This window comes from Perognathus longimembris, chromosome 16 (assembly GCF_023159225.1).
Source record: "Perognathus longimembris pacificus isolate PPM17 chromosome 16, ASM2315922v1, whole genome shotgun sequence".
NCBI lineage: Eukaryota > Metazoa > Chordata > Mammalia > Rodentia > Heteromyidae > Perognathus > Perognathus longimembris.
This window is the reverse complement of record NC_063176.1, coordinates 32,935,347-32,957,118: the sequence shown is the minus strand read 5'-3', so window position 1 is coordinate 32,957,118 and position 21,772 is coordinate 32,935,347. Positions and strand designations below refer to the sequence as shown.

Below are 21,772 nucleotides of genomic sequence, written 5' to 3'. Positions count from 1 at the left end.
AAGGTGCTTACATTGAGACAATTACAAATAGACTTGAAGGCTTAGTTTATCCTTATTACATAAACTCCCTTGTAGCTGTGAAAAAACAAATATGAAACTCGTGACAAGTTTTTAACTAGGATGTTAAATTTGAATCTGGGGGAGTAATGTGATTTCTAAAAGTGTTCACTATTGCCAAGGAAATACCAGTACTTGACTGGTACTTGGCATATGATATACACTTTCCCCTAGGGTTTTTTAATTTCAGCAAATTTTATTCTTTATGATTCTAGGAAATAATTTTACCTGTACTAATAATAATAGTACAAGAAAAGCAGTTTTTAGCCTTTTTAATAGAAGCTTAAATTCTATGACCAATTTTCCAGTCAGTTGGTATTAGTGATTTTGGAGTTGTTTGCTTCTAAAATGTATTCTCCAGAGAATACCTATTAGTGCTGTGGTTCTCAGCATAGCCAACATTAATGACATGTGTCAGTCAAGGTGCAGAGTTCCACATGCTGTCCTCCTTCAGTCTACATAACAGAAAAATAACAGAACAACAGATGGAAAGAAGCTGACATTTATTGTCAAGATCTCAGTGACAAATAGAACTTGAACAATGGTTTCCTTCTTCAAAGGTAAACAACTTAACTGCTCCTCGTGAAATGTCTTTCATAGCTTCTAAAGCATTGTATCTTCTGAGTTAGGGAGCTGTAATGGCCAGAGAACAGTTTTGCTGAAGTACTTGAGGAGAACCTGTACATAATCATTGCTATAATGAGAAAGATCTTATACCATTAAATCTCAAATAACACAACAGTATACCAAAATACAACTGTAGCTTACACATTGTGTTACTATATGACTTATGGTAATAAGAGTTATCTTTAGGAAACAACTTCAGTCACAAGGGGACATAGACATTTTTTATGCTTCCTGGTCACCATATGTGAACTTCTGTGTTCTACCACACCCTTCCTACCATGACGTCCCAAAGGCATGAACGGGACAAATCCTCTTTGTTTTTGTCAAGGATATGTCAGTGATGAGAAAAGTTACACGTAATAGCTTGGCTCAGATGCCAGTTAGAAAGGGGTGAGATAGTAGGGTGAGGACAAACAGTTGATTCTTTAGTATTTGGTCAAAGCTCCTGACTGAATGGCTTAACACCTACTGGCTAGAAGAAACTGGCTAGTGACAGTAGGAGGGCTCAGATTTCTTTTCAATGAATTGAGATTCTTAGTATGTTTTGCTTTCTACAAGGCTACTGCATACATGAATCTGAAACTAGGCACTTACTTTAGAACTATGAACTGAAGAGGGGGGTGGAGTCCCAGCATAGATAATTTTTGTGTATACCAGTACATGAGGTTAAATTCAGGGCCTCATGCTCTCCCTTAGCTTCTTTTGCTCAAGGAAGGCCCTCAACAACTTGAGCTACACCATTTTACTCTTTAATTGGAGATAAAAGTTTCACTGCCTTTTCTGCCCAGGGTGACTTTGAGCCAAGTTTCTCAGATCCTAGTTTTTTGAGTAGCTAGGATTGCGGGCATGAGCCACTGGTGCCCGGCCATAATAGATATTTAAATGACTTGGGGCTTTGTAAAATTTCTTTTTGCAGGGTTTCCCAGCTTTCACACACTTATGTAAAACTTTCACTATTTTCCCATAGCCAGGCACTGTCTAAATTCCTATTTAGTATTTTTATTCAAGGTCATTTCGTTTTGAAAATGCATTTTAAGATGAAAAAAAGTAAGACTATTAGTACATCGTAATCTGGAATTAACATACATAACACTTTTACTCTGTATCAGTCACAAAGATAACGGGTTTATAGAATACAAAATACATAAAGAATAGGGAACATTATTTTACTTCTCCTGGAGCAAGACTGAGAAACTATGGGCAGAAACACTACCTTAAAACTCCTAATTACATGACGGCAACTATTGAAAGTAAATTTAGACTCACAGGGACTATTAATAGTTGGAATCTCCCAAGTACATGTGTTCTTTATTTCACTTCTGCAAATAAAATGTAGATAATCTTTATTATTGTTATAAGCTTTATTTGAGTTAAAGATAGAAAACAACATAATTTTATTTGCAATTTAATTCTGCAACTTGTTAGGGGAATCTTAAATAGTATACAGTATTCCTTTTAATATGCTTCACTTGATCACTTTAGACATTTCACATACAAGAAACAAAACTGTTGATGAAGTTCAACAGTAATCAAAATATTTTTGAAAGAATAATTTTGAGTTTGAAGCTAGCTAAGTAAAAAGCTCATAACTGCCAAGATACTTATAGTAAGGATATGAGACCATTAAATAAAAATAAGCATATTTGTAAAAAAGTGCAATAGAGGGTGCACGAAAACACATTTACACATACTTTCCAAAAAGTTGTAAACTGTACTTGTAGGCACTGTTATCTCTTTAGATTTCCTTAACTAGCAATATATAACAGGACTTCTGATGTCCAGATACTATGACTAAGGCAATCACGTGCAAAAACGTGACTCAGAAAATACAAGCTTCTTCCAAAAAAGCAAAGCTCCATAATGATGGGGGTTTGACATCTGAAAGCTGTGGAGTGTTGTTTCATAGTTAAAAAATAGACATCCATGACATAGAAATCTTGTTACAAATGATACCTGGTGTGTAGAATCTTTCATTCTAAAACAAGCATTAAATAGGCATTCATTTTTATGCTATTTTTCAGGCGGCTATAGAGCTGTACTTTCTAAGAAACAGCCAACCAAATTTAAGAGCAAACACCTCTAAATCTAAAGATGGAATGTTTAACATAGAGATTTTTAAATGGCAATCTTCAAAATTTCCCATTTATCATATTGCATAGCAGAAAATTCCTCTAAAAAAAAGCGTTCTTTCTTTCAAGCAGAATTTTGCTCCAGTCTCCTTCAAATTCCTTCTTTCATACTGTACAGTGGATCCACAAGTTTATTGTGCACATGCATTAAACCTTAAAGAAAAAAAGCCACAGTTCCAGTTGTGTTTTGTTCATTTTGACCTATCTCATTTCCTTCAGAGAACAACAGATTTTTAGGTATATTTGGTCCACTTGTTACAAAGTAAGTCAAGTTTATTGAAAAAAAAACCACACAGATAGAAATGTTCTGAATGCTGACTTTTAAATACCTAACAAACAGTGTTGCTATAGAATGTATACAGGTATTTTAGAAGTAACTAGAATGAGATGGAGTTCTTGCCTTTCATCTGTATGATAGGATAGCAAAATTGAATATGACTTGGTTAATAAATACATTACACCTACAAGTTTTTGTTGATTTTGATCTGGCAATTCCTCTCCATTGGTGGGCTTAAAAACTGCTAGGACATCGGGATAGCTTCAGTTCTAAAGAATACTTGGGATGCACTCAGCTGTCTATATATTTTCTGCTACTTAGAATGTGTATTTACAAAAAAGGTCAATTACAATCTTAACCATTACAAGATGAGGAAGCTTTCCTGAAACAATATGGTAGAAACCTGTATTAAACTATAGAGTCTAAATACAGGCTTAAAGTTAAATTGATTTTAAATTTCATTTTTGCAAGAGTTATATATGCATCCAAATCATTCTAACCTACCAAATCTTGGTAAGTAACTTGTCTTCCAGTTAATCATAATCAATGTGTAATCACTATATTTCTCTGAGAAGAAAAAGTTGTTAAGAATGAAAGCATTGTCTTTGGCAATAAACCAAAGACAGTACACTCTGCAAAATAAAGTAGTTAAATTTCCCAGATCATTAAGAATCATTAAGGACCTAGGAGAGGTTGGAGAAGAGGCAGTTTCTTCATAAAACTATTGTTAGGTTGGGGAAACAGGACACACACACACACACACACACACACACACACACACAGAGACAGAGATCCACTCCTAGAGAACAAGCAAAGAGCAATATATAGAGGGAGAAAACCCTAACAAAAGTCTTCCACGTGGGAAGTGCAGCTGAAAGGAGCAATGTGGACTTCTCAGCAATCTACTTCACGGTTTAGCCAGCACCATAATTTTTGCAAGGTCTAGTGGGAGAGGACACGCAGTAGTTTCAGAAGAACCACCATATTCTAGAATCACTTTAGGACAGTTTTTTCACTTACTAGAATTCATCTATCATTTGCCAACAGTTTTGATTATAGAATACGGGAGAACTTAAAATTCACTGAAACATTACGATAAACTTAAAACCCAACTGATTTACAAAGTTTTTTGACTTCTATATTGTACATGTATGTATCTACATAAAAATTCATATACAGGGCAAAAACAAGTAGCTATAATAAAATTCTCAAATATTCAACTTGTGTATTTCAAAAAATACATAATGAGAGAAGTTCCATTTACTAATAATTGTTACTGTTTTAGAGCTATTAACTTCTTATTCAGGAATTAAATAATTACAATATTTTTAAGATTTATATCGGCATGTTTAAGTGATAACAGAAAAAAGGGTAATGACCTAAGTGGAATTCGAAAAATTACAAATAACAACCACACATAGGATTAATGCCTTTCAGTGTTTTGATATGATATATTACAGGACACGCTAAATAAAGTTTATACGTAGTCAATTACTGTGAATATGTATAAATACTGTAAAATGGGACTCAAGAGATAGCCCTGCCCAGTGAGTAACTTGATCCCACTTTTCTATCAGATATCGATGGATTAAAACCTCACCAGAAACATAACAGCTCCAAAGTGGAAGATAATGTCTTCTATAGCAAAGCAATTGTCTTTTTCCTGAATAGTATGTGTCAACACATCTTAGAAGTTTACGGTCTGTATACTAAATGATCTAAATATGTATAAAATACATGTTTCTCTAAATTACCTAACATGTCTACACTTTTACAAGAAGCAATGCTTACAGTATTGCTATAGTATATAAAACAGAAATATGGTTTGATATGAATACTATTCTTCTAGAAGGCAGTCTGAAAGAGTGGACAAAAGCTCAGATTCCAGATAAGTCCATTTCAATTAACCAGCACTGCTCAAAGACAAGCTATGTAACTTTAGTAACTTATATCTGTCTGTTAGGCATGTTAATACATTTGAAAATGGAAGTAAAAGAGAAATTGCTTCACAGTACTTACTGTTCTAAGAACAGAGTACATAGATTAATACAGTGCATTTAGCCTGGTTTCTGGTCATAAAAGTACTGCTATCATTTAGTAATTACTGAAATGTAAACATCTGATTAAAAAAAAGTGACAATCATCTTAGGGTGATTTGAGGATATAGAGTTTATCTGACAATATGATTCCTGGTAATGGACTTGTTCAACATCTTAAATTTTGTAGATGAAGAGGGTTTCTTGGATTAATATCAGGAAGCTACTACTTCCTGTTCATGCAATGCAGAGGAAAATATATGAGTTGAACCCATTCAAGTATTCTCTGCTTATACTTCTCAAAGTACAAAAAAACAACTATTTTAATCTGATATATGTATGGTTTGTACAAACTAAATGATAAAAATATAAGTGACAAAATTAAATGACACATCTACTTGATGAGGTATCTTAAAATGCTTCTGAAGAATATTTAGTAAAAGGGTAAAATACAAAACGTAAGTACAAATGCAATGCAATATGCACAGCATGTTTAAAACTTCGTTTCCAAAGTACTATTTTCAGTGTTTGCCAAACTTTTGATCATTTGTATACCCCACCTTCGTGATTTTCCGATATTGAAATATTTACATGCACTATAGTTTATTGGTTTCCTTGGAAAAGTGAATTGTAAATTTAATATACTAAATTTCTGCATGTAAGATGCTATATACTGTGAGATTATTTTCTCATTAAGAAAACACTACCAGTAGACAAGCTATGATGACACCACTTTCAAGACATATAGCAATTTCCACCAAGATCAGTGCATTTTAGACACTTAGAACTTTCTTAACCCTAACTTAAGCAATGATATTCATGAAACATAGTTTTGATTTTTCAGTACATTTTCTCAATACCTATTCAACAGTTACTTCAGTAAAAAAGGCGTATTCAGCTATGCAACTGTAGTAGCTTATGTAATACATACATTTGTGTATCATCCATCTATCTTTATGACCAATTAATTTTCAGTATTGGCTATATAAATATAGCTGCTTTAAATACATAGAATGGCACCTTTCCTAATGCAGTTAAAATGTTCCTTGAAAATCTCCTAACCTCTATGCCAGGGGTACGTGGTGATTTCACACACAAGCTAGTTCAGTTAGAGGTTTGTGAATTACTAAACTGCACTACAGGAAAGAATGTAAGGAAAATTAGCATGTGCCTGTCCAGGAAATGAGGATAGTAATGTAAATTTTGATACTCAGAAATACAATTGCCTATTGGGAATACACCTTAACAGATTAGGGAGTGGGTTAGATGGGACTGAGTGAGGAAGAAACCCAGAAGGAATAGTGTCTTGGCTATTTAATCTTGTATGATCAATAGGAAAGAAAATATTTTACTTATAGATTTCAAGGAAAGTAACATGAAAATATAGATAGAGATTCCTTCATGAAACAAAATAGGAAACATTTCTGTAAGCTACTATTATCCAAGGTGAAAGTTTTGTTTCTTGAAGAAACTGGCTAGTGTATCAGCACAATGCCAGTTTTGAATAGGACACAGTGTGGGATTTAACTCCGGTCACAGGAAGTTTTATCATGTACAATAGAACATCTCACACTATGCTTTTGAAGTCAATGCTCACCTTTAAAGTATTTCACAGTTTTAACCCTCAGTTCTAAAGTAGCATCTTCATCACACACAAAAATAGTTCGAGGATGCTGCTGAAAAGCTGAAACTGTCCACATGTGGCTGACTCCTTCCTCTATGGCTTTGTACAGGGCAAATGCTTTGTGTGCACCTGTTATGAGGATCATCACCTGAAAAATTGCAAGTACCACTTGTTAGTTAATAGTCAATAGGACTATAGACACAGTAGTTTTGCCTTGCAAAACCAGCACTGACAATATGAAGGGAAAATACATAAAGAGGGCTAGTGGTAGCTTAGGATGGGAAGAATAATCCATCATTTTGGGGGTTTATTTATATCTAGGGCATACATACAACTCTAAGATCCTTTTTATTTACTATGAAATTTCAATACTCATGATGGTTATAAGAAACTCATGTTTTAAATGAGTTCTGTTTGTATGTTCAAGTCTAGACATAATTACACATCATGACTTGTTTGTCTTCTTTCTACAAACCTTTTCAAACTTCCATATAATGAATCACTGATTATCAGAAACTGACTATAATTTGTCCTATATTTCTCAAGGAATGAGATCAGAGTATAATTAAAAACTTAAAAAATAGGAAGGGTCTTTTGATCAGAGCTCATATATATATTCTTAAATGTATTAAATTTGGAACAGATCCACCCTAAATGGATTCATCTTCATCTGGAAACTAAGCTATACTCTCACATACCAAGAACGCCATACTAAGTCATCCTTAGGGCTCCAGTACTGGGTAGGGTGCTATTGTATCTATGTCTCAACAGTCCTTCCACAAAATGGTTTCAACTGAAATTAAACCATATACTTAATGAGATTTGGGGACCTCAAAATGTGAAACAGGAATAGTCAACTAAAGTATTTCAAAAAAAGAAAAATTGTCTAATTCCTAGTTTATAGCTCTAGAAGATTTAAAAGGAGGAGGAGGTTCAAGGAGATAGATAAAATGGAATTCCTGAAAACTAAAGCACAAAGCTAAAGTTTTGTCTTTTCTTTTTTGGTACTGTGGATTGAACCTAGGACCTTGCACTTGCCACTAAGCTACCTCCCAGCACTAAATCACAGTTCTTACTGCATATAAGATTCATAGGATGTGGCTTAGTGGTACAATGCTTGCCTAGCATGCATGAAGCCCTGGGTTTGATTCCTCAGCCCCATATAAACAGAAAAGGCTGGAAGTTGCACTGTGGCTCAAGTGGTAGAGTGCTAGCCTTAAGCATAAAGAAGCCAGGGACAGTGCTCAGGCCCTGAGTCCCAAGCCCCAAGACTGACAAAAAACAAAACAAAACAAAGATTCATAGGCTATTCTGTGTCAGAATCTCTACAAAATAAACATAAAAGAAAAAAGATCCAAGTATTTCATCATTACCTCTCGAGCATCCATCACTGTCCCCACACCAACAGTTAGAGCCATAGTTGGTACTTTTGATAAATCTCCATCAAAATATTTAGCATTTGCCAAAATGGTGTCCATCGCTAGTGTCTTTAATCTTGTCCTTGATACTAAACTGGATCCTGGCTCATTGAAAGCAATATGACCATCTGGACCTATTCCTTTCAAAAGAAACATACATAGATACACATATAAATTATTTCCTAGATACAAAGTTTTTTTCAAACTTGAACACACATCAGGAGCCAACAAATAATCATTAAAACACCTACCTTGTATTGTTTTATTAGTTGCATTCCTAATACTGCATTTAAATAGTACTTCTGTGTTTCACTCAACAAAATATTTCCCTATTTTCTACATGCACAGTATTGAGCTGGCATAATCCTTAAAATAGCACAGAACTATTTATCACCTTAATATAACACTTCATAAAGTATTTTCACATACATCATCACAACCCATATACCTAACAATCTGTTTTACACAGACACACACCTATTTCTCTTAGCTCCTCCAGCTTTTTGTAAACACAAACAGAAAAGGTTGATGCTCAAGGAAATAAGCTACTCATTCAAGGTCAGAAGTCTTATGATTAGGAGTCCAGATGAAACAATTAAATAAAGGGCATCTTGTTAGTTTATTTCCTCACTTGTAAAAATATATGAGACAAGATAATATCCAGTTGTTTTGCCAAACATACTGCAGCCTGTTTTAAGAAATAAACATTTCAACTCTTTTGTGTGTGCATGAGCGTATGCATGCGCGCACACACACACACACACACACACACACACACACTTAGGCATTCTAAAAGCTATGTAAGCCTCTCCTCTTTTTTCTGACTCATCTCTCTTCTCTCTTACCACCTCTCATTTTTCTCTTTTCCCCCTTTCCCTCTCCTTCCTTTCATTCTTGTGTGTGTGTGTGTGTGTGAGAGAGAGAGAGGGAAAGAGAGAGAGAAAGATACCAGTAGAGAGAGAGAGAGAGAGAGAGAGAGAGAGAGAGAGAGAAAGATACCAGTACCAGGACTTGAACTTAGGGCCTTTCTCTCTCCTCCCTGTCTGCTCATGGCTGGTGCTCAACCCTTGGAGCTACATCTCCAGTTAGCTTCAAATTGTGATCCTTGGATCTCAACCTCCTGAATAGAATTATAGAATACAGTTATAGGTATGTGTCAGTGGTACCCAGCCAAGCTATTCTATCACATTCCATTTCATAAATAAAACAAAAACAAAGACTGGATGTGATGGATGGTACTGATTTCATAATTTAGTGAAAAACACTGCTTAGATAACAATATGGTATTCCTTTCAAAACATGAGAGATAATTCTTTACATAAAATCAAGATACTATAAAAGAAATCCTTTTTATATCCTTATCTTAGTGCTCATACTTATGAAAACTTGAGTCAAAAACCCAAACCATGAAACATCAGTGATTACCCTAACTAAAGAGCCCTTTACATTTATATTCTACTTTATTTTAACAAAAGTTGCACGTCACATATAAGTCGTTAAAATTTCCCAAAGCAAATTACAAAATTAAAATAAAGTAAAATATACCAAAGTATAATCTATCTCGTTTTGAAGGTTGGAGGAAGAAACAAATAATACATGAATCAAATAAAGATGATTGAAATACCAAAATCTATGTATCTGTAATGTGAGGACACATTTTAATATGAGGATCTACATATCATTAATATACAGGGAGTATGTTCACTATTAAGTATATATTTGCCTGTAAATACAAGTTTGCATTATAGTTATACATTTATCTCTAGCTTTGCAAAAGTATTGTTCCTCCTCTTAGGTACAAATACCAAGACTAAAAAAAAAGCACCAGAATAGAAAATCTATGGGGATTTATCCTTGTATTCTTACTGCTAAATTGGAACACAAAGAAGTGCATAACTAACCTGAAATTATAATCTAAGGGTAATAACAGAGGGGCCAGCAGTTTTACTTACTGGTTATAAATAATGCAAAAACAGAGCCTCCTGACATTTTATAAAAATAATTTGGCTAATTCTTATTTTGGTCTTTAAGACTGACTTAAACGATCACTGACTCAATGAAACATCTAAAAATCTTCTACCGCCTCCTTTAGTTTTCTGACTAGAACTTAAATTTATGAGTAAAGACTTTATGTTCATTACTGTATCTTGACCATGTAAGAACAGTTGTTCTAAATAGGAAGTACTCAATAAAAATGGTTGAATGAATAGATGGTTGTTTGAAAGACTCATTGTTATTTCCCCTACCTATCTCATCTGCTCTCCTCTCCTCACTACAGAGTGGCTGGAAGAACCATTTTTCTGCTACTAACTGTAACCTAAAGATGAACACTTTGTCCCAAGTTGAACCAGACATAATAGCTCTCTAGATGTGGATCTGAACCTATCTATATAGAAAGAAATAAAAAGATAAGAAACTACTAGAACTGAGGTAGTAGAAGACAGAAGTGCAGAGAGAAGGCTGATGAATTCCTATTCCTGGGACCTGAGGTTCTCTGGTTCTTATTTGAACTCTTCCTTCTATTTTGTGTGTTAGCCCAAGAATCATTCCAATTTTAATTTACTTCTGGTTCTATTTGTCAGTCCTTATTACTATAAACTAAGTTAAGTCATTCATGAAACAAAACAAAACAACAACAAAAATTTCCCATTGTCCTCTATTTCATAAATTCAAAATATTAAGATACTCTAAGCTAATATATTTAGACACACCTTACATTTCTCTCAACATCAAAGGAAGAATGAGAACTTTTTAGAGTGTGTTTTCTCCTCTCTCTTTTCTATCAAGAGAAAAGAATTTGTGCTCTAAATTTCCTGAAGTGACCAATAATAGGTCAGCAATCGAGCTATCTAGACATATTTGTAGTTCAGAGGGAGAAGAAAACCCCATTTTGGCTTCAAGCCCCACCTACAATCGCTATTCCCACTTTACCTTTAATAAAGCTGACATTTTGATCCCACTTGGCACAGTTCTTAGTGTATATTAACCAAGCCCTGGAATAAAAGAAGGGCAAGTGGTAAGACCCATATACTAAGCCTCATCTTGAAAATTCCAATTATAAAAACCTAGTCAATAAATGCCAATAATCAAATGAGCTTCTTTAGTGCAGATGCAATAATTAAGCTATTCAAAATAGGAAACATAATATTTAACTTCCAGTGTAATTATGTGCTTTAGTAATTATACCTGACAAATAAAATCTCTCATCATCAGATTACAATGAAGATGTGAGTAGGGAAGCCAGGAACTTCTGTAAAAATGTTTCCTTTCTTTTTTTTGGAGGAGCAAGAGGAGGAAAATATACCAAAAGGAAGCTTTCCTAGATTGGTTAGAAAACAAGATAAACATAACTAGAATTTATGTTTCATTTACTGTGAAGGGATAAATAAGGTGCTCTGTGGTGAGGAAACAAAGCAAAATGCTTAGAAATCATTTAACTAAAATAAATTTAAAACGATTTAAAGAATGCTCAGGATGAGTGTCATGCCCAAAATATTGTATTAACATTCTTAAGCATCACAGCAAACTAAAAAAAGCTTTCTGGGGGCTGGGGATATAGCCTAGTGGCAAGAGTGCCTGCCTCGGATACACGAGGCCCTAGGTTCGATTCCCCAGCACCACATATACAGAAAACGGCCAGAAGCGGCGCTGTGGCTCAAGTGGCAGAGTGCTAGCCTTGAGCGGGAAGAAGCCAGGGACAGTGCTCAGGCCCTGAGTCCAAGGCCCAGGACTGGCCAAAAATAAAATAAAATAAAAAAGCTTTCTGGAAAGCAAGCAAAAGAAGTCCCAGAGTCCTTATCAGGTATCCTGCCTGCTGGCATTGCATCTTCAAGGGATTTGCCCCAGGGATCCTCATGTACTCAATGAATTCACAGAGTATAAAATGCCCAGAATGAAGACATTTTTTCATACACATTTTTTTTTGGAGGGGGTGGGTAGTGGTAGTAGAGTTTGAACTCCACACTTCAAGCTTGCCAGGCAAGCACTCTAATAGTTCAGCTATGCCCCATTCCATTTTATTTTCTTATTTTTCATCTATGGTCTTGCATTTATATCATCACTGGCCTGTACTACAATTCTAATATTCACACTTCCCGCACAGCCTAGATGACAGGTACGCATCATAACACCCAACTTTGTATTGAGGAAGATAGAGTATGCCCAACTTTTTTCCCAGACTAGCCTTGAACAACTATTCTCCTGATTTCTGCTTCCCAAGCAGTTAAGATTACAGGCTTGAGCCATTGTGTCTACAGACTCAAGGGCTATTTTATTTATTTCTGATTAACCTCTAACAACTAATACGCTTTTATTTTCTATTTTTTGGCAGAACAGTAAATGGATGCAAACATTTTATGATAAAACACAGTTTAGGAATATGGAGTTTAGAAAATCTAATGAGTAGGTGGTTAGTATACTGCTTAAACATTCTCAAATATCTAAAGTTTCAACCTAAACATTGGAAGTGAAAACAGGTGAAATTCTATTTTGAAATACAAATTAGTGAGCTTGCATTCTTGCTCAGGTAAATAATCATTCTATCTACAGACGAAGACAAATGTTATATCAGTTTTCCTACACGAATAAAAATTTCTTCAGAGAAGATTTCAGTCTCTCTGGATATCCTCATAAATAACTCAGTAAAAAATCTCAGGAAATTCAATAAACACAGGGACAACTATGTTACCCTCTACATTTCAGAAAAGGACAAGACTGAAGTACACTGACTATGGGCTATAGGCTAGCCAGTGTTTTTAGGCATTTTAAACATGTTAGAGTATATTTAGTTTTCACAATTTAATTTTAGAATGGTTCATATTAATTCTGTTCTACAAATGATTTAATTACACCTAGCTTATTAAAACCACCAGGGACCCAAGGAGAACAAGAGTCCTAAGAAGAATGCTAATTTATGTCTGATGGCAAATTTCAATTTGCATAAAAATAATGAACTACCTCAATGGTACACAGCCACTTCAAGCATCAATTAGCCTCTTGACAGATCTAATTCATGTAATATTGAGCTTTATAATGAACTATTAGACACAGGTATCTTAATGTTAATTTAGATGAGCATTAGTTTTAGCTGAAAACTAAAGAATCTGGAGAAAAAATTTTGTCTCTAGCTTAGTTTACACCATTCTGATGGCAATTAGCTAGCTGTCTCAGATGCTTTATGATTCCAGAAAACTTTACTGTTACGAGAAAGAAACTCCTATATTCAGTATAACATGTACACCTACACACATATACACTCATTATAAATGTAAAATATAGATAAAGTCACATAAGAATTGGTCAACTAAATATATTAAACTTTGGAATTCGTGAAGGCAATTATATAGTTTAACTTCTATTCTCTAAAGACTGATGAGAAAAACAATTTTATGTCATTTTAATTGATTTTCTCAGTGAGATAAATCAATTTAAATGATCTGCTAAAATCCATCCATTTCCCAAGTGAACTTTTACATTCAACTCTAATTTTATAGAGTATGCTGTAGTCTTAACAAAATATAAAAGTTAAAGCTATCATTTAGAAACATAAACAAGCACCCATTTGTTAAAGATTGGGTAAACTGTCAAACCTTAAAGGGATAATTGGCACAAACAGGGATTGAAAAAAAAAAGAAAGAACCAACCCTCTCTTAAAAGGGTTGGAGGTGTGGCTCAGGTAGTAGAGCCTTAGCCAATGAGCAAAAGCATCAGATACCAAATTTGAGTCCAGGTCTGGGACAATAAACAAACAAACAAATAGACAACAGGGACTGGGACCTACCTCTCAAGGCCTAAGCAATTTTATTTATTGTTAGAATTTTAAAATTATAATTTTATTAAATAAAGTTAAATGACAATCAATTTGTTTGTAATAAGTGAAGATTACAGATTGTTGCAAGTATTTGTATGTTGTACAATGGAAGACATTTTTAAATTTTGAAGAACCCAATTCAAGTATTAGGTGTTTTGATGAAATAAAAATGTCTATATCTGTTTTACTTTTAAAAGCTACAATTCATTTGGCTTATTATTTTAAGTCAGTATACACTTGTAACAGTATTATTTCCAGAGATGCTCACAGTGAACTTTCAAACAAATTTATCTCCTCCACCATATTCCTTCCCATTCTTCCCACCCTCTATCCTCCTTTTACAAAGCACTTTGTGGGTTGCATTACATTGCCTCTGCTGTATATAGTAATGTCCTTTTTAATTTCTTTCACCATTCAGTATCCCTTTCTTTCTCCCATCCCTCCCATGAAGCCACTCCCCTTTTACACTCATGCTCCATCACTATTTCCAGGACTATTTCTGCTTTTAAGAAGTTGATATTACAGTTAGTCACAGGCAGTGCAATGATAAGATTTCTTCTTTTTCTCATTTTAAAAATCTTAGTTTAAGAAAAATCTCCGTACATACCTCCAACAAACAGATCTATTCCTCCAGCATCTTTTATTTTCTTTTCAAATGCATCACATTCTGCTTGTAAATCTGCAGCATTCCCATCAAGGATATGGGCGTTGTTAGGATCTATATCAATGTGCTTAAAAAAATTATTCCACATATAGGAGTGGTAGCTTTCAGGATGATTTCTTGGAAGTCCTAAGTATGAAGTTAATAAACAAACATGAAACTATCTCCAAAATAAATCTCACTTTTTAATGTCATATTCAATTTTAAAGTATTTCTATAGAATATACAGAATCTATAGAATATATGCTTGGAGTATTCTAGAAGGATATTGTTTTATATTTATCTGCAATACATCCAGGGAAACAATACTATAGTTCTTATTCTACATATGAGCAAGTACTTTTCCTAAAGCACACAACTCACAAAGTGTTGAGATGAAAACACAGGAGGACTTTACTATACACTTCTCATACACAAAAACTTTAAGGAAATAATCTACGTGTTAAAACAAATTAACCGTACAATGCTGCCATGGTCCTCTATTCTTTCTAGATTTGTGAGAATATTTAATCACAATAGCTCTTTATCTGGCACTTATATAACCACAAAAAGGTATTTGTTTTGTTTTGCCAGTCCTGGGGCTTGAACTCAGGGCCTGGACACTGTCCCTGGCTTCTTTTTGCTCCGGGCTAGCACTATACCTCTTGAGCCACAGTGCCACTTTTGGCCTTTTCTGTTTATATGGTGCTGAGGAATTGAACCCAGGGCTTCATGCATGCTAGGCAAGCACTCTACTAGTAAACCACATCCAGCCTAAGGTATTCTTATACTTATATTTTAACAATTACTATGCAAAAGAGACTTTTCCAATCAGAGCTCAAGACTACTAATGCTGTCTTTAATTCCAAAGAAATACTATTTTTCTTATGTTTCTAATTTCTTTTATATATACATCAGGTAAATTACCACCCACCACACACAAAGGTGATTTAATCCATGCCTTTAGGTGAAAAAAGGGCTGAGGAGGGAGAGAGGAAGAGAATGAGAAATGTGAATGGGTGAATTCAAATATATTATAAACTCTGGCCTAAATATATTAATCAGATAATACATTCATTTTATTTGAAAAATAATATAAAACATGCTCAAATAACTTCTTCATTATATTCACATATATCTTACCCACATATTCATCCATATTAAAAGTCTTCACATATTTAAAAGAAAGGTCTCCATTCTTGTGATATTCTATTAGTTTTTTATAACATCCTAAAGGTGTACTCCCTAAAAGAAAGAGATTTTCATTTTCTAAAATAAATTAAAAATCTACTAAAAATACTTCCATCAATTATTCTTTGCACAACATTCCATATTTCTAGTGAACTAGGCAAACAATTATTAATGTAAATACATACCCAACTAACAAAAACAGGCTGAAATTCTCTCTTTACAAGCTAGAACTTGCTGAGTAAGACTGGGAATCTGTCTACAAACAAATGTTTAGAATGTTATTCCTGAGTAGTAGGGCATGTGAGAGAAAATGCATATTTAAAGCATATCCTTTGAGACTGAGAAAACCGAGGTAAGGAGTTAGGTTGGGTGAGAATGATGAAAGGGTCAACATCAATCAAAATGCACTGTATTCATAAACTGATTTATGGAATGGTCATGCTTCTGTACAACTACTTAAAGATAATAAAAATACAACTGAAAAAAGAAAATGTTCTAAAGAACACATCTGAATAAAAAGAAACATACACATATGGGGGAAAAAAACCTTTAGTTCTAGCATAAATGATACCTAATTAGGTTAAATAGTGACAATTTCCTGAAATCAAAAGAAAAACTAGAACCAAGTAACATAACTGTCCCTGCTTTCAAATTGATCCACAAAACTCAGAAAGGAATGAAAGGAACTTTAATTCCATTTTTTTATCTAAAGCTCTGATTTCTAAATAACTTGTCATCTTTAGTACATATCCACTACAAGGTATGAGAAAGGTAAGTCTTGTTTAATACAGAAAAGACTTCAAGAAAATGTGATCTTGTCATCAGTTACACACACTCTCTCACACGCACACACACACAATTTACAATATGGAGAGGACTTACACAACTTAGTTAAGCCTCAAACAGCATGTTATTCTATTACTATTCTATTGCTATTACTAGGATATAGCACAAGTGTCATAATCAGTAAGGAGCACTCTGACTCTAGATATACTATTCTTTGCCAAAGAAAGATTAACAATAAGAAATGAAGGTGAAGAATATAAAATAGAAGGTGGTATCACAATGAATATATGAAACTAAAAGGTATTCTTAAGAACATAATGATTTAGAATTATGAACCATGAACAAAGTGATGATTATCATAATGTAGCTAAACGAATCAAATGTCACTACCTGGATATTTTCTTTCTTTCTTTTTTTTTTTTTTTTTTACTTTTTTCCCCCATTTCTTTATTGTTAAAGTGATGTACAAAGGGGTTACAATTTCACACATAAGGCAGTGTGTACATTTCTTATCCAACTTGTTACCTCCTCCCTTGTTTTTCCCCTGCCTTCCCCGCTCCTCTTTTCCCCTACCTTCCCCCATCCCTACTCTCCCCACCCCCATGAGTTGTACAGTAGGTTTACACCATATAGTTTTATAAGTATTGCTGTTGCATTGGTTTGTCTTTTTATCCTTTGTTTCTTGATTTTGGTATTCCCTTTCCCTTCCAAAGTTCCTAATCCATGTATATTCAATATCCAGGGTACCAAAATCATTTACAGTGATATCAGGGGTAAAACCATGTGAAAGAAAGACAAAAGTTATAGAAACAAGTGGTTTGTCATTGTTGTTGTTATTTCCAACATACCTGGATATTTCCTAAGAAAATCCTTAACAGAAAACTAAATCTAACATGATATGTAATTAATGCTTAAATGTATGCTGTGAAGATAGCAACCTTTAAAATTTTCCCTTGAAATACTTCTATTGTAGAAGAAAAAGAAGGCAAATAAGAGACATTATAAAGCAAGTCATATGAAATTAACACAAAACAGGACATACTTCAGGTATCCCCCTTGAGTACAAAAGGGCTAGAACAACACAGAAATAATAATAACAACAATAATAATAATAGTGACAGCAATGCTAGAAACAAATGAATACTAGAAAAAGGTAGAAACAATACCACAATCCCATTTAAGTTAGTTGTTGCACTTCAGAGTAATAAGTAAAACAGAAATTTAGTACAAGAAATAGAAACAAATTTTATTTTTATTTCTGGCTTTATAAAACAACATTAAATCAATGATGTGGCATGGAATGAAAAAGAAAAGCATTAAGGAAAACCCTACCATTTCACAACCTTAGGTAATATGAATATCTACACTAGAAAATGTTTTTTATTACCTGTTGGTAAACCCAGTGTGAAATATCTGTCCTGCCCAGGTTTGAATTGAATGATACGATTACAGATGTATTTGGCTGCCCATTCACTGGCCAAGTCATAGTTATCCAGAATTACAAGTCTCATTTCGGTGATGTTGGGATTTGAAACCTATGAAAATGCCATTCGAGAGAAGTTAAGTCATTTACAATGAGAAGTTTAATACATTGATGATTTTTAAAAAGGTTTCACTTGAAAGAACAGGCACATATAACAACACAAGCTGTACTTGCAAAACTGTAATAATGACTGGTCTCTTTTGAGCAGATCCTAGGTTTCACACAGTGATTGAGGAAGGTCAATGCATAACTAAAGCCCAACAACTATATTGCTAAGTAAATACATGGCCCAGTTTTAGATGACAAAATGGACTGAGGTCAACAGGACAGAATTCATGAGAGCAGTCTGCCTACAATGACAGCACACTTACACACCACATACAGTACATTAAATAATTAATTAAGTACAAAAGCTATATAGAACACCCTTATAAACAAAGAAGTACTCATTTATTCATTCAAGTAAATGTAATTATTACTTAGAAACTGAGTTATATACTAAAGTCCAGACCTACTCATAAATAACAAAATAACCAAATCTCCCTTCTCTTTAAAGTATTTAAATCCCAGTTCTCAGAAATACTCATAATTATTATTAGGTATATATGATTCCAGGTTAATGTATTTGAATGAAATGCAAAGAAATATTTTATGAGAATAAGGTCCTACTATGCTGGTTTTCTTTTTTTAATTTTTAAGTGAATTACACAGTTCGATAAAGGAACTACTGATATCTAAGGGAAATTTTCTTCACAAAGAGCAATTGTACTTTTGAAAAGATTATTATAAGAGTATTAAGGTAAGCACTGTGAAATGATATGAAAGATGTGGGAGCTGGCACTAATTCACACTTCCTGGATTACATAGGAAATGTTACCTTTAGGTTATGAAGAGTATAAGCCTCAGATTGTAAGTCTTAACGTGATTTTTATCTTTAAGTGAGTTATCGCCCATCTTTTCATAACAGTTCTTTAGCATTCCTGGCTTTTGTATCCTCATATTTTAATTTACTAAACAATTAAGTCAAATGTTTTAAACTCAAAAGTTTGAATTTAATGGGAATACAAGGTCTTAATACAACAGGTACACAGAATCTAGATGACATTCTTAAGAATACAATGATCTAGAATCCTGGCACATCAGTAAAGTTAATACCACCATAATTAGTCCAGGACCACCATCTAGATTTCTGTCACAGTAACAAAATAAATAGCACTTACAGAAAAAAAAATTAGCCAAATTCATTATAATAAACAGATTCCCCTTCTATTTAAATCTATCAATACTCTAACATCAAAACTTAATTTCATAGTTATGTCCAAAGGTCAAAACCAACTGTTGGCTACTAGGATCTCTCACACACACACACACACACGTTATATATACACACACACTTCTAATACGAATATTCAGCAAACCAATTACAGCTGGTATCAACCTACTTTATGTGATGTACTATGCTAGCCAGTACAGACAGTGAGATTGAATTAAATAAGGATGGTATTGTTCAAAGGCATATCAGTGAAAGGGAGTTTGTAAGGCTGAAATCATTCTTGAGTGTTTAGATGAAAATTACACAATACCAAGGAGGGTATGCTGAAATTATAAAGGTATTAACTTTGAGAGAAGGCTGGACTTAAGTGTGTCTGACTCAAAGACTCAATCAAGTTCCCAACAATCCTTTACGGGTTGAAAATCCCTTAAATTAGTACCTTTTTAAAAACAGACTTTCAGGACCTTCTCCTAGGACAGTGTTTCAGCACATCTGCAATAAAATCCAAGAGAGGTAACACAAATGCCACAGGTGATTTTTAAAATTTCTCAAACCAAGGTACAGGCAAGTTTTTGTTGTTTTTGTTTCGGCCCAGAGTTCACTTCCAAACATCCTAAAGGAATTGTCCTCATCCAAATAAAAGAAGAATGCCTTGGCCACATCCATTTGGGCTTGTAAGATTCACCTTTTCCACTTTTTACCAATCCCCAGAGGCCCAAACTTGGTTGTAGCTTGAAAGCAATTCTCTGGCATCAGGATTGAGCCACCGCACCATCCTTCCCCCTAGTGGGTGCTGATTCATTTCGGATGGGCATGCCACGGGAGTGTCCGGGCAGCGGGCACGACCTGCTTGCCCCCTTCGGGGAGGACGGGTAGGTCTTCACGCCCGGAGTTAGTCAGCTCACAGCCCATGGCGCCCAGGCCCTGGCATCTGAGTTCTCGGAATCTCGGTGCCAAGCTGGTGTGCAAGTTGCTGAGGGGACCTGGAAGGTCTGGGGACCCCGGGGTGTGTGTGTTGGGGGGGACTGGGACAGGCTGCGGGGGCCCCGTGCTGATTCAAGGGGGGGGGGAGAATCCCCCAGAAAGCCAGCGTGCCCGGGAGGGGCCCCCTCACCCCGGCTACGAAGCAGCAAGCTACAGGGTCTGCAAATGAGAGTGATTGTTAGGAATTCCTAAGGAGTGAGAGGAGAGGTGTCTGGAGGAAGGCGTGAGGAAATGAGGGGAGGGGCAGGCGCCCCTCCTATGCCCAAGTAGAGCCCCAAGAGTCATCCAGGCTCAAAAGCAGCCAGGCCCGGGACGCCAAGCGACCCTCGCGCCCCACCCCGGCTCCGGGATCCCCAAACCGGCCCGGCCCGTCCCCTCCCCCCCACTCCCTAGCCTGCGGGAGGGCAGCGGTCCCCACTGCCCCGTCCCAGCCCCGTTTTCCGGGCCGTGTCTCTAAACTCACCTGCGGACACACAAGCTCTTCGGATGCCAGAACAGCTGGAATTGCCCACACCTGGCAACCTGCGAACGTCCCCCCGCCCCCCAACCGGACGCGGGGTGCGCCCAGCCCAAGGACCCGGATGCAGACCCGCGCGCCGGAAAGGGCCGCTGAGCAAGCACTGCGCATGTGTGCGGCTTGGCGCGTCTGGGAGGGGTGGCGAGCTGTGTCCTAGTTCTCAACCTCTCCACCCTTCCTTTCCCACCAGGGGTGAGAAGGAGGGGAGGAGTGGCTGTCAGGGGACTGTGGTCACTGGGGCGTCCCTTTACAATTTGATTTTTTTTCTTTTAAAAAAAATTCTCAAACAGTACAAGAAACGTATCCAATGCCTAATGTATGAAACTGTAACCTCTCTGTAATTCAGTTTGATAATAAAAATATATATATATAAAATTCTCAAAAGGTTAAATTGCAATCAATTCCATTTTGTGGAACTGTAAGGCGCCTGCATCAATGTAACTTTAGTTGTTTACAATGGCAATATGATTTTGCCTATTATTTTACTCCAAGTTCTTTTGCTTGCCTTCTTTGCAAACATAATGGCTTCTGAGTGCTTTAAATCATGACACCTCGCTAAACAATGTTTGCCGGAAGTCAAAGTGTGTAATTTGGAAAGAAAACCATTGAAATTCCTCAGAAAGAGGAAACACTAAAATACTCTTTGATTAGGGCTGGGAATTGTTCTGAGGAGTTGGAAAAACAGGAAAATAGGCTTTGAATGGTTATAACAGTCTTGGTCCTGTAAGGGAAAGTGGAGGAAAATATCACTGTTAAACTCAAAACAATCACTTCAAGGACAAATGACCATTAGACAAATGATCCATTAAAAAACTGGTTAAGAGCCTTTAACCCTAGCCAGTCAGGAGGCTGAGATCTGAGAATCTCAGTTGGAAACCAGCCAAGGCAAATAAAGTCTGTGAGAGTTTTATCTCCAATTAA

General features: G+C 35.5%; 1 protein-coding gene across 4 annotated transcripts; it reads right to left on the bottom strand.

The window, feature by feature from the left end:
* Positions 1–543: 543 nt before the first annotated feature.
* On the bottom strand, positions 544–20,938 carry Gnpda2 (glucosamine-6-phosphate deaminase 2). Of its 4 annotated transcripts, XM_048363890.1 has the most exons (9): positions 20,798–20,849; positions 19,790–19,842; positions 17,982–18,129; positions 15,761–15,862; positions 14,585–14,767; positions 8,124–8,308; positions 6,724–6,898; positions 1,951–2,003; positions 544–690 (listed from the first exon to the last, which is right to left on the bottom strand). In XM_048363890.1, exons 3-8 carry the CDS (start codon positions 18,103–18,105, stop codon positions 1,993–1,995), a joined length of 780 nt encoding a protein of 259 aa, XP_048219847.1. In that variant the 5' UTR covers positions 18,106–18,129; positions 19,790–19,842; positions 20,798–20,849; the 3' UTR covers positions 544–690; positions 1,951–1,992. The 4 variants fall into 4 exon arrangements, with proteins under 4 accessions (XP_048219847.1, XP_048219846.1, XP_048219845.1 ...); XM_048363889.1 differs by having other exon boundaries at positions 544–2,003; XM_048363888.1 differs by lacking the exons at positions 544–690; positions 1,951–2,003 and adding an exon at positions 2,031–2,966.
* Between the last annotated feature and the right edge of the window lie 834 nt (positions 20,939–21,772).

Coding starts and splice junctions, on each gene's coding strand:
- Gnpda2 (XM_048363891.1), bottom strand. CDS start 18,105: ATGAGACTTGTAATTCTGGATAACTATGACTTGGCCAGTGAATGGGCA. Junction 15,863..17,981: donor CACACTGGGTTTACCAACAG/GTAATAAAAAAC, acceptor TCTTTCTTTTAG/GGAGTACACCTTTAGGATGT. Junction 8,309..14,584: donor AATAGATCTGTTTGTTGGAG/GTATGTACGGAG, acceptor TTCTTTTGAAAG/GAATAGGTCCAGATGGTCAT.